General features: G+C 41.0%; 1 protein-coding gene across 2 annotated transcripts in view; it reads right to left on the reverse strand.

The window, feature by feature from the left end:
- Positions 1 to 2,977: 2,977 nt before the first annotated feature.
- The window catches only part of LOC115583603 (sphingosine kinase 2-like), a 43,715-nt gene continuing 32,465 nt past the window's right edge, over positions 2,978 to 14,227 (reverse strand). For both annotated transcript variants that reach the window (XM_030420622.1, XM_030420632.1), the window contains exons 3-5: positions 9,644 to 9,738; positions 9,341 to 9,456; positions 2,978 to 4,376 (exon numbers count right to left, since the gene is read on the reverse strand). In XM_030420622.1, the coding sequence (XP_030276482.1) occupies positions 3,488 to 4,376; positions 9,341 to 9,456; positions 9,644 to 9,738 (1,100 nt within the window). In that variant the 3' untranslated portion in view covers positions 2,978 to 3,487. The remainder of the gene's footprint in view (positions 4,377 to 9,340; positions 9,457 to 9,643; positions 9,739 to 14,227) is intronic.

Here is a 14,227-nt window from a genome sequence, read left to right on the forward strand (position 1 = left end):
AAATGAAAGCAAAAGGGGAACAAAAGCTGTCTTCTTCGCTTGACAGCTGCAGAATCTTTCATGAGTAAAAAGAATTTAAACCAACGAAATGATAAATTAAATGACAGATTACTGACCATGACGTCTTGCAAAGGCTTGAGGTCGGCATTGGCAACAAACTTGCTTTGTGCAAAAACATGTATAAAAGAATATCGTCTTAGAAGAAATAAATATTGGTCTTTCACGAGTCAGTTCTGTACAGTGTTATGTCCTGTAGGCCTGAAGGCAAATCAAGGTGTCAGAACCTAACTTCTCTCGTTGTTATTCATGTTTAAAATGACAGGTGTCAGTCAGAGGTTACTTTTGCAACACTACTGCCGTGAAATGGTTTGATTATGTAAAATACAGTACATGTCACTGTCAGCCCCTCTATGTCCTAATTTTATAGTTTCTGAGTGTGTGTGTTGGCCTTGAGGTGAAATGAAACACATCCTTCTCTCTCTCTCTCTCTCTCTCTCTCTCTCTCTCTCTCTCTCTCTCTCTCATCTCTCTCTCTCTCTCTCTCTCTCTCTCTCTCTCTCTCTCTCTCTCTCTCTCTCTCTCTCTCTCTCTAGCTCTCTCTCTCTCTCTCTCTCTCTCTCTCTCTCTCTCTCTCTCTCTCTCTCTCTCTCTCTCTCTCTCTCTCTCAGGACAGCTTGCTAATGCTCCCAAATGATTTCTTGCAGTGAGGAGGAAGAATGAGGGCGCCCTATCAGGAACACAACGCCGCCTACCTCATGCAGCATTTAACAAGTCGATATCTTCCCCTCCTCATACTCACCAATCTGCTGTTTAAACCAGCTTCAACCCCCCAAAAACCCTCGATTAAGGCATCAGAGTTAATTCGAGTCAGACAAGGAACACCTCATTTGTAGCCTTTTTGTGTCCAGATCAGAATTTTGTAAGATTATTAAAAAAACCTCAGAAAAAAAACATGTAAAACTCAGACTTTCCTCAGACATGATTTCTTCTACATGACTTAAAGCTCAATGGTAAGGACACCTAGGTGATGCTCATTAACAAATCTCCCATAGGGACTGTGTGTGTGTGTGTGTGTGTGTGTGTGTGTGTGTGTGTGTGTGGCCGTTGGGTCCAGAGACACAAAGGCCTGCTTCTCTGCAGAGCACTGCAGTAGTTAAAGCAGTGGATGGATGGATGGATGAAAGAGGAGAAAGAAGAAGAAGAGTGGTGTGCTGGGATGGAGCCGAAGAGGCAATAAAACACATCAATCACTGGTCCAGGAGCTGCAGGAGCCACCGAACATGTTCACACTGTTATCATCAGTCTGTGATGTTCAGCACGTTCCACCAGAATGTTGTTTGTTTGGTTGTAATTTACTGTTTTAGGAGCAGCACTTCCTGCCTTATCTGTGCCTAATCATAACCCTTATCATAACCCTAACGCTGGCCTAACCCTAAACTATGACCTGCCAAAGGACTGCGGATATAAATTAGTTCCAAGCTAATTCTGGTACAATGCAGCAAATGGCAGAATCTATGGTTAATATTCTACATCGTCCCTCTACAAATAAATTAAATAAATAAACATAACTTTTTATATTCCATTAAAAACCGATTGGGACAAAATCTATAATAAATTAAAACACGCTAAAAACAATTTGTTATTTGGGTGAGCTGACCCTTTAACTGTGTTGAATTGTTTCAAAGGGTCCCAGTGGCGTTTGCTTGTAAACAAAAAAAAGCTATGTTTACATTCAGTGTTTCTTGAGTGCATTTCCTTCCTCATAAAACATTTGCAAAGCTAATTTAAAGTGGTCATATTTTGTTTTTTGGGGTTTTTGCCTTTCCTTTGTTGTGTTTTGTAGCATTTGTGTGTGTGTCAATGTCCATGCCACAGGCAGTTACTCTCTCCCACAGAAAACACAACTCCTGATCTGCCTGAAACACATGGTTTGGAACTGAGCCTATACTTCCGTAGATTATGTGCCTCACTAGGTTACTATGTGGCTACATCCTGCCCGTCTAGCATAATACGGCCTCTTTAAGTAATTTAAATCCAGAATCCTTCTTCTTTTTGTTCTTCTTGTACCTCTGTACTTCCCTGCTTTTGCTGGCACACAACAGCATATCTTGGCATATTACTGCCACCTACTGATCATTGGAATAGTGCGTCTGTTAACGTCTGTTACTCTGACTTAAACGTGGCTATTTCTCATTAACAGCTGACCTTTTGTATCAAATAAAATCGAATGATCAAAAAAAGATGATGCAAGAACCGGTTAGATAGACACGGTTCTGTTCTCAAGTGATCTTCAGGTAACATGGTTGGTTTGAGAAACCAGAATGGAGCCCATCGAGACTTCCCTTTTGGCCTCAATTGAATATTTGATGCTCTCTGTGTTCAATAAACAGTTGTAAAAACCTGATGACCTTCTGTTAAAACCAGGGTAATGACATCCCCGCTACCTTCCCGCAAACAGAAGCATAAGCACACACAGTCTCCAAAAGAGGAGCTGTGAAAGCCTAAATCTAACTCTGCGTCGTCCATAAGATGCTGTAACTCAGGCTGATGTTTCAGCTTCAACAGAGAGAGAAATCCTCTCCATGCAACGGCAAGCAAGATGAGATACTGGTGGCTCAAGATGGTGACGGTTCACATAACGTCTGGAATGTCTGTATGTGTTTGTGTGTTTGATCTGTATTGAGACCCCAAGTGCTCAATATTAAATAAATCAGGCATAAAATTGAGACAGAGCTCAATGAATTTTTGAATCTCAGCTCATTATCAGTAAATTTGGTTCCGCTTGTTTTCACAACAGAGTTCATTTTTACATAATTAAAGCAGTTTAAATTGAAATATATATTTCAAAAGCCTTCTTATATCACAATGACAATTTCGGAATGCCCTTTCAATGTAACTTGTTATCGCACAGAGATCCAGAAGTCCTAAAAGATTGTTTTGATTTTGTGTGAAATAAAGATTTTGTGAGGTTTGATAGAACTTTTTTCATGTCTTGTCTTTTATTTCCCTCAGCATTTAATTTTGTAACTGAACAGTTTGTGATGCACTTTGTAAACTTGTTTTTGAAAAGCACTATATCGATAAAATGTATCATTATCATCATTATTATAAACTTCTTTGTCTTCACAACGGGACAAACAGAGAGGACTCTGTTAAGTGATAGATAAGCTGCTCCATGATGTGATTTGGCTTTTGACAGCACTTTGGTAAGCTATATCCTTCATTTTAAATGTAAATTTTAAAAGAATTTAATACTGGACACTTTGAGCCTCAATACATGGAACTTGTTTGTTGTATTATTCCAGTCTACATCACCTTGTTCCCTACTGGAATAGGTTTGTATCTGTACCGTTGAGAGGCTGCAGTGCAGATAACAGTGAATGAGTCCTTAATCCTCAATCACTTTGCTCCTCTGATTTAAAAAGCTAAAATGTGTTTTGGGATCTTTAAGAGCAGAGATGACAGCTGGTGTTGATGTTGCTTCAGTTCATCCGGTGATTAATCTGGCCAGGCCTCTGTGTACCTCCGCCTGCAGTGGGCCATACTCCACCACTTCTCCGTCTACTGTTATTATCCCTTTGGGTGAATACGGCTCAAGTCTGAGGGCCCGCACCTTAGTGTACACCAGATGTTGACAGTTAGTAGCCAGATGTGCGCCCTTTTCCATAGCTAGGAACAGCTTCAGCAGCGCAGTGCGTGATATTCCCGCTCTAACGTAAAAAAGATGGATGACGCCGTCGTCTGGGATGGCGCCTGGGGCTGCGAACAGATCCTCCGCCAGGTGGGACTGGTACATGGCCAGCATGAGGACAAAGTCCTCCTCCTGCACCACCACCCAGTCGGCAGGCGGCGGCTGGTCCAGAGGCAGCAGCAGGGAGTCAGGCGGGCCGGAGAGGGATTTGTTGGCGCTCCGAGAAGGCGTGCTCTCGTTCCTCCTAACTTTGAGGGAGTTGTTGGAGTGGCAGGAGTTGTGGAAGGTGTTCTCGCAGGGAGAGTCTCTGGACAGTTGACACAGCACAGAGGCCGGACCTATAGAAGAGGCCTGATTGTTGCAGTGCAGCGTCACGTTATTTCTCAAACCCTCGTCCCTGTTGTATTCCTCAGTGGCGGGAAGGTAAGCCAGCTTGCCCTTGTAGACGCGGAGAGAAGCCAGCCTCACCAGGGTGCCGACAGTGAAACGGGCAGCTCCGACATGACGGTACTTCTCGCTTTCTATGTCGACGTCTGCTACGAAGCCCCAGGCCAGTGAGAGGAAGGAGAAGAGGCGAGGGCTGGAGGGGAGATGGATGGAGACAAGATCCATACGGGACACGAGTCCTTTACAGAGCAGAAATCCGCAGCTGACCAGGAGCTCCTCACTGAACGCCGACGCGGCCCTGGAGGAATGAAGGAGGACAGATGAGTCAAGATTGTTTCTCGAAAAAAACGTTTAATTTTAGTCTTAACAGTTTATTATATAGTTTCAATACTGAACCAGGGTCAGTTTTGCATGGATGGAGTAAATAGAAAAATTTGGTATGTTTTAACTGATTTGGAGTCAATCTAGCATCAACAGACCCTCCACACAGTGCTGTGTCAGAGCTGAGAAGGTTTGGCTGCAGCAGTTCTCATTCTGCTACGTGCCATGCCACAGGAACGATTTCTAAAGCCTGAAAATGAGTCAGCATTTTTGCCATTCCGGTTCCCTCATCTTGAAGACAATGGATCTTTTTTTTCTTGCAAAAACTTCACAACTGGGCAAACTCCATCTGCTGATGAGGGTCATGTGTTATGATCAAGAGCTCAGAACAGCCATCAAATGGCCTTTGAATCAAGATTGTTTTCTGTGAAGACAGATTAATGTTTCATTTTTGTCAAGTTTATCTTTTGAGGTAGGTCACACTGGTATGAAAACATGCACCTTATATATTGCAGACTGTTGTAGTCAGATTACTGAGGGTTTAGATTAATGTCACTGCCTGTATTAAATGATCAAAAAGTAGACATATATATAGAAAAGAGAGGACGCCATATACTGAGAGGCATCGAGAACCATGCATTCGAATCGTGAGGCCACTTAAGATTCACACCTCTAGCAGACAGGTGTATACATGCATGGATAAATTAATGTATAGACACTAGACGAGGACCAATAATAATAAGTCCAATAAACACAATGCTGTTTATTCTGCTGCAACGGCACAAAGTAGCTACTGAATGTGAAGCTGATTACTTCCACTTCAGGGTGCTTCGAGTCAATAATTCCCACCAAATGCACTTGAATGTGTGACAGGTTGTGTTTACAGCTTCCACACACAGATGGAGGAGAGCTTGTCTTTAAAAAGCAGCAGCTCTAATTAAATGGTCAAACGCTGGGCACATTGAGTGGGCGGGGATGCACCAGATGCAAACTGGACACCAGTCCAGGGCTTCAACTTAAGAGTTATTTTCATCATCGATTCTTCTTTTAGTTAATGAAAATGTAAGAAAAATGTCAACCTTGAGCTGAAAAATAACCTGTCTTTAAATAACCTGTTCTGACCAACCCACAAACCAAAACAAAGATATTTAATTTACAGTATTCCAAACAGAGAAAAGCAGAACATTCTTACAGCCTGTAGCATCATTTCAGCCCTTACCAGACCTCTAGACAGAGAAACAGCTCTGAGTCTAGCTTCAAGATTCTGCAGACAACAAAATAAAAAAGGATGGTGCACTTTTGGGTGAGGAAGTGGGTCGAGGCCTGTGTGTTTTGGGAAGAGAGCTATAAGAGGAGTGTTACACAATACCGGGGTAACTGTGACCTTATTGTGTTTTTCATAAAAATAAGGAGGAGGTTAGAGGCCCACAGGGCAATGATGGGGGTGGAATGAGGGAGGAGGGCTCTCAGGGACAAATCTTGGAGGTGGGACAGAATCAGCTTATGGGCCTTCAGACATGACAGGCCAGTCAGACAACAAAGACAACCCCATCTGGGAGAACGGAGACAGGGGTGGAAGGTCATGATAACACCACTCTCTCTCTCTCTCTCTCTCTCTCTCTCTCTCTCACACACACACATAGATTTGCCTGCTGTTACCACCCACAGCCAATTACAGTGATGACGGGGCGTCTCGGTGGAGTTCAGTGGCACTGGCCCTGCAGACATCTCCATATTCATCATCCTGAATGTATTCACCAGTCTGTTTATCCAAACAGTCTCATCCACATTTCCACAGCTGTGTGTTTTTCTAATCATTGTCTGTGAAAAGGTCATGAAATAATAAGAGATCCAACTTGCCTCATATAGGCGTACATTTGCTCAATTGTGCAAGTGCATCATAGATGTACATGCACTTTATTTGAGGGTGTCCATTTAACGCTCTTTTATATTTCAGTAGTTGCTCAGATATTTCCGCTCGGACCAAAGACACACCGACTTCTCTAAAGCATGACTCAAAACACATATAAGCTTATAAAACACAGCACACTGTTAAAACTGCCCCAATTTTCAGATGTCTGTGAGTCCCACCAAATAGTTATTTCCTCCCTTTACTTCTCAGATTATCCATTAAAGCAGCAGCTGAGTACATTCGCTTTTTGTCAATTCTGGTGGCCCCCACAATTCAGCCTCAGCTCATAAAAATGTGTTTAAATTTTATCATTCATCCAGTCCAGATAAGTTGGAATCCCATCAGGTGACAGGCATTAATAACCAATAACTACTGGTTGTCTTGTTTGCTTATGTAGGTCATAAAGAGATATCGGTATTAAATTAGAGACTGTTTACAACCAGTTACAGGTTCCTTGTTGTATGTTTAAAACAAATTTGTTTAGTCTGGTCTTTTGTTTTGCTTCTTGTCTTTTGGCCCTTTTGATACTTACACCTTGGCTGTTAAAATTTAGTATGTAAGTATTACTAATAGAAACCATGTAACTTAAGCTACTTATGCAATATCTATGATGCACCAGGGGAGGGAGACTCTCACTCACATGAAAGTGTCACACCTGTCACTTCAGACACAGTCAGTGTTGGTTCGTTCTGCCTGCTAATGATGATGTTCCAGCTCGTGCTCATTATGTTTGTGTACGGAAACACATTAAACCCTCACTCAGCGAACCTGTTCACTGCATTGCATAATACCAGATACATTCTAGCTGCCACTCGTTTGATCCACGTAGCCTCGGTGAACCCTACATTCAGCTTTGTATAATACCAGACACACTCTGGCCAGGGCCACTGCAGGACAGCCTGCAGCAACTAGAGAGAGAGAGAGAGAGAGGGATATTTTCTGGATGCCCCGGGAGTGTGAGAGGTGAGTAAACAATACAGAGTCTGGTCCCTTCCTCCCATTGTTGCTGCCGCTCTGGCTGGAAGACCATTGTTTGATGAGAAGCTGATGTGATGATGATGGATGAGGCTCTTTGGTGAAGACAGAAGCATCAGTGTGAGGTGTGAGGATTGATTTCATTTTATTTTGACAAATGTATCCTGTAGTTTAGCCAGGAATCCCACGTAGGAAAGAAATCCAAAACTTGCAGCACAAATGGTTAAAAAAAAAACTATAACCAAACAAAATGCAACGAGATACAAAATGACAGATTACAAAACAAATAAAACAGTAAAAGGGCAAGATAAGGCTTAGCATGACCTACAAACAATGGGAGCAGCTAAAAAAGGAAGAGCACTTTTTGAGATTTTTTGAATTCCCACATGACATCAGGTGACTTCAGAGTGGAAAGGGAAGACTCTTTAAATCATAAACAGCAGAACACACGCAAATATATACAGCGGACAGACTACTGAACCAACTCCCTACACTCAACCACGGTAGGTTGACTGACTTTAAAATAACTCTTTACATGAAAACAGAAGGGTTTTTAGTTGCACAAATGTCCTGACAGACATGAAACTTGAAATAAACTGGAAATATTGTATTTTCAACAACGCTACTACAGTGGAATTCAATAGGCATAGTATAATAAGTATAGTATGATTATTGTCAGTTTTCAAGGGCAGTATACCTTGAAAAAATGGTTCAACTGTGTGCTAAAACATTAAACTTAGTACAGCTTTAAAGAGTTGCTAAAATGGCTGCAGTCTCAAGTCTCATTTATGTGAAATGAGTGTGAAAAGTCTACACTATACAGCTCCCTAAAAAACCCCGCAATGTAGTATAAAATAAGTAGCGTCTGTGACATGAGCAAGTTTCACTTCTGTTCGTAATGACGCAAAAATAATGGTGATTCAGGAGTGTTGAGGAGGAAGTGATGAATGAGTGATTTCTGACGAAGCGTAAGCTTCCTTGTCATTGCAATATTCTTCATTGCTTCATTATTCTTCTCTGTCCTTCAACTTCTCCTCTCTGTTCTTTGTTCTGGCTGAATGATCTCCAAACAATCACTCAAATGAGCAAATCATTAATAATTAATAGATGAGATGAGTGCCTTTTAAACTGAAAAGCACCAGGAGGCAGGCCCATGTGTGTCTGAGGCTCGGTTATACAGAGGATGCTATATACTAAAATAACACCATATCTATTATTTCAATCATTACATCTACACCTTGTAGTTGTGTCTGAATCTGCAGTTACTATATTTATACACAGCTGAGATATTCTGCACCATCACTACTATAGGCTCCACTGAAGTGCACCATACAATTATGGCCATTACATACTTGAACGTCCTTGTCTTCAGAGCTTCAACTGTTCCTTCAGCATATGAGATTAAAAATGGACAGAACTGACTGTATGGACAGCTCCATTAGTGTCCTGTTTCTCCTTCTTAAAGCACAGTTAGCTCCGTCTGTCTGACGAGGGATCAGCTGATGTTTTTAGAGCACATCTATGACCAATCACACCGTTTGGCTGAAACTACCCATTGCATAATCTGATTTAAACTGGATTAGCAGTATGTACACAATGGATGCACGCAGATGAAACTGAACATGCACTGCGTCTGGAATGATGCGGCCTTAATCACTGTCTGACTGAACTGGTTCGACTGGTTTCCGTACAGCTCTACGTTAGTCCTGATGGTGTAACACTGATGCAATGACACTTCAACTGTCAGGTGTTACTCAACCAACAGTCAAACACCCAAAGATATTCAGATTTATAATCATATATGACGACATACTCCTCAAATTTAGAAAGTTGGAACTAAGAAGCCATTTTTGCTTAAAAGGATGACTGAAACGATTATTTGATTATCAAAATATCAATCGTCACTCAACCCAGTGTGCACAGCTGTGAGTGAAACCCCCTAATGCAAATGTCAGGTTAGAAGACCATTTTTAAAATGAGTCACCACCACAGTCAGGCGGATCAACACAGAGCGCCGGTGATTGGTTTCAGTGAGGATTCTGCATTTGTCTCACCCAGAGTAGTGATGTACGGATGCAGCCAAGGCGTTGCCTGATCCACCAGGAAGGATACCCAGAGGGGTCCGGATGGCCTCCTCCCAGTCTGGTCGATCCAACAGACCATTAATCACCTGACACACACAGAAAATACAGACATATCAGGTGGACAAACACAAGTATATTTGTCAGCAGTAAAAATATATATTAATTTGTCTAACAAAGTTGCTCATTTTGATACACAAAAGCATGAAACAGATCTTTTTAATTCACTTTTTGTGTGCTTGGATATGAACAGAGTGGACATGTGTCTGTCCTTACCTCAAACAGAAGTCCATCACCAGACATGATGACTAAAGCGTCCCACTGCGACAGGTCGGCCTCCTTCACCAGCTCTCGAGCGTGGTTCTGCCGCTCTGCAACACACACACACACACACACACACACACACACACACACACACACACACAAGATGTAAAGAGTGTGTTCACGCAGGCCTGTCTGTCCTGTATAAGACATTTACAAAAGGAAAATAGTCTGACTGTTGCAGTGAAAGAAATGCTTCTCAGAGAGGTCAAAGGTCAAATCCAACGGAGGACATTTCCTCAGGTGTTTTCTGTCAGCAGCTCAAGTTACACATGACGTTGATACACAGATTGTTTAAATAATTAAAAGCAGAGGCCATTGATGAGAGAAGGTCAGGTAAGAGTAGAGTCCTGGTGCAACTTGTAATCTCCTTTTCTTTTCCTTCGGTGGCCAAATTAAAGTATCGTCGTGGGAGGGAAATCTGATATATGGTCTTAAATGAAGCCTCTATCACGCTGCCAATTAGGTCGGAACAACTAAATTACTCAGGAGCACTCTGTCAAATTAATCATTGGGAGAATAATATCATGAAGTGGGTCCAGCAACAGCAAGCTTCCTATTTAGGTGGATGACGCAAAAGTCACTTTGTAAGTTAGTTGAGATTGTCTTTATCATGTGTTCAAGGACAACAGTACAGGAGTTAAATATACAATGATAAAAAAAATAAGATAAACAACCTATTAATATTTCCCTCTCAACATTTTATCTATTAGCTCAGAACCAAAACGTTTAGTGATGCTTCATTTTACAGGTCTGTAATTTTGTTTGCAATTGAACTAATAACATAGAGTCTTTAATTAGCACACTTTAAATTAATCAATTCAAATGAATTGTAAAACCATGAGAGTCTACTACTCAGTGGAGAGCAGGTCAGCTAAATACGCAAAATCTGTCTATAGGGAAATAAAAAGGAATCATACATACATATTTTCATATTAGTTTTTTTTCCGGAAGCCTTCCTAGTAAATTATCAAGAAATTACAGATCTGTAAAACTGAAGTGTTAGTTAATGAAGTGTAGTACTGCCTACACTCTAAAGGAAGATCTTAAGTGTTCAGTAGGTCACACTAAAATCTGTTGTACAGTATGTTGGGCAACAGACTTAACAGTATATTATTTTCATTGTAACCTACAGTATATTTCTGTCTTTATCTTGAATTATCTCTAAAATTACAATATTTGTATGAAACACTGGGAGATTTAGGATGTCTGAGGGATTCCCATGTAGTTCTTTTTTGTATCTACTTACCATGTTTTGGTCAAACAGACCTAAGTATCCTAACAAAACGATGCATTGTGCATCTGTTTTCTCTTGAATCAGGCTTTTGTACATTCTGTTATATTCTGTGTTTGTGCTGAGGGATGTATCTGTTCCTATCTCTCTCTGTATGTCTTCTTCTCAGGCTCCCCGTCCTCTGTCTGGAGGTGAGAGGGCAGCAGGAGTGCTGCGAGGTGGGAATCAGAGTCAGTCAAGTGCAGCCGACTGTCACGACTTCAGTCTCAACTTTCACCTGCCGAGGCTCAGAAATACTGGAAGCTCCTTTCTTCCGTCTGTCTATTTTTTCTTAATATTCGCTGTTATATCCATGATGGAATAATAGAAATAGAAATAGAAAAAAGATAACAGAGCAGTTATTTCATGCAGTATGTATGAATTGTATAGTGACCAGGTCCTCAAATCACAGTCTGTGTGTAACTATAAGATATTTGTGCTGCTGATATTGTTAACTAGACGGAACTTCGAACATCAAGTTTACAGACTTCAATTTGTTGAAGGATTGACAAACACAAACAAATGTTCAACTAACAGGATCCTGATGGACAGCTCAATATCTTCACAACAACAGTAGTCATACCAATTAATCCAAGAAAGGAAATTTAGCTGTAGCAAAAGTTAACACAGCAAACTGAGACATAAGATACTGGATATCTGCCCTGAGGAAGACATTAACTGCAGCATTCAACTAATGACTACAATTGTTCCTATTAGCCATGACAGCTAAAGTCATGTGTATTTATAGATCACAATCAAGCACAGAAAAATATTAAAATAAAAATAAAAAAAACACAACAAAGAACAAAATTTATCGACAGACCCAAGAGAGAGCCCTCGTGACTGAGTACCACTGAATAGCTCTGTGATATAAATGAGGTTCAGCCATTAACAGCCTTGGAAATAATGAGGAAAGTCTTAATTGTGATCATAAAATGAGCAGGGAGCCAATGAAAAGAGGCTAATATTGTGGTGATATACCCATGAAAAGCCTACAACTGCATCCCGACGGACAAATTATATGGACGACAATCCCCAAAACACAAAAAAATTGTCAAAATCATTACAGCACTGTGTGTAATAATTTTCACTGATGTCCATCAAATGTCCAGCATTTTTAGCAATTTCTCACCTCATCATGTAACATACAGCTAATATAAATGCATGTTTAATAAAAAATACTATTTCAAGTTCTAATCCTGTGTGTGCTGCTTATCGTTTTACCTTGTTACAAACTATAATTATTTGTCAAAAACAATTTAAAAAATGATTACTGAGTACCACCTATCTGGGGGGTGGTTTATTAAATAAATCCAATGTGGTTTGGGGAGTGAACCAAACAGTCATAAACAGCACAACACTGTTATCATGTGGGTAGCTAACAGAGTAACATCTTTGTAGGATAGTCAAATCTATTCAGAGTTCATCTGTTCTCTGCAGCTCCTAAGCTCATCGTCACTTTATAGCTCCTGGTTCAAGTCCTGCATGGACAGAATATAGACTTACTTCACAAAGACTACACATCTACAGGTCCTGTGTGTGCATGTGTGTATTTCGGCCCTGAGTGTGTGTCTATGTGAATACAATAGTAAGAATAGAGTGGAAAATTTAATTTCCCCCAAGGGGGATTAACAGATAGAAGTAAATCTTCTTCTATAAAACTCTTTACCAGGGTTCACTCAATAGTCCTCCCTCAGTGACCATTTTCTGTGTTAAACCTTTTGATGTTTAATTTACAAGTAAGGAAAAAGATGTGAAGTTAAGCACATGAACATGTTTGTTTTATCAGTTTTTAAAATCTTATGAGAAAATAAGTTATCCTCTGTTTTGTCCTCTTTAATGCTGCCAATGTGTTAATGTCTTAACGACACACACACACACACACACACACACACACAGGCATGCACACACATGCACACACACATACACTGTACACACACTCCAAGTCCTCTGGAGAGGGATCTGATTTCTCTGCCTCTCGTCTTCTCTTCCAGTCCCTAAACTCAGCAGGATAAAGGAATCGATTCCTCCTTATCAGTCCAGTCACATCACATTTCCTTATCTATGCAGAGGCTTTATACTAAAAAGGACTGAAGGGCCCCGATCAGCAACAAAGCTGTGGAGCCGGGACGCTGCAGTGTGGAGGGAGGAGAGCTGAGAGCAGTTTTAATATGCACCTCCACTCATCAGTAAGATTGATAAAGGCAAAACGAGGCAGTGAGGGAAAACAAATGTCAGGGATGGAGATAAGTCACACAGTGCACACAGCCTGTAATGATGCTGCGGAGGAAAACAGAGGAGGCGAGGAGAGGAGTGCTGTAGTTTAGTCCAGCTGAGTTTCTTCCTGTGGGTAGAGGCTATGGATTGTGACTAACTCATTATAGCCATGCAGATCTCTGCTTCATTACTGGCCTCTGGTCACAGCCTGAACAGGGACTGTGCTGCACGCTTTCATAATTTCCTCAGAAGGATACAAAGATGAGTAAACCCCCAAGATCCTGTGAGGTTAAGTCAATCTGCAGACCAGCATCAGGATTCTGGTATTTCTTCTGACATACATGCATATACTCACATACTCACCCGAATACTTTTATGTACCTGGAGGATTAATCAGAACAAGCATCAGAGCCGAAATACTCCACAGAAAATTCTTACTTATGACCTTTTGACTTTCCACAGAGACATTACAAGAGAGGAGACAACCCTTTAAAGCACTTTGAATAGAAAAGTCTACTTCAGACTAGAGATGGCAGCTGTATGATATCACGCTAATGCACAGAATTACCAAGCAAGGTGAGGTTGTGCAAGCTGAGTCACGTGACCTGACATGACGAGACGTGACATGACGTCACGTCGTAAAAGAAGCTACAGTTGTAAAACTGCACGCATGCATATTACATATAAATATAATTTGTGTGAACTTGTATAACTGCCTTGTGGTTGTATGCCTCCATGCACCAGTTGGGTTGCTGTTTCTGATCTGTGTCATTAAATAATGGCCAGAACATATCAGCCAATCGTGTTTGCAGAATATAATGATGTCACAGTGCATTTAACCTCAACCTTGACTGGTTGATTCTATACAATTCTATACTACTCTTATTTCCAATATCTTCTCTCTTTGAGCTCTGTTTCTGGTCTCTTCCAACTACAGAGGGGAAGCACTGCTTTTTTTAGCTGCTAAATGTTCCACTATGTTCACCAGCTCACTGACTGTGTCTGTTTGCAGTGTACAGTAGCTGTTGGTTTTTTTTAGCTGTTTTGCT

Source organism: Sparus aurata, chromosome 1 (genome assembly GCF_900880675.1).
Source record: "Sparus aurata chromosome 1, fSpaAur1.1, whole genome shotgun sequence".
Lineage (NCBI taxonomy): Eukaryota > Metazoa > Chordata > Actinopteri > Spariformes > Sparidae > Sparus > Sparus aurata.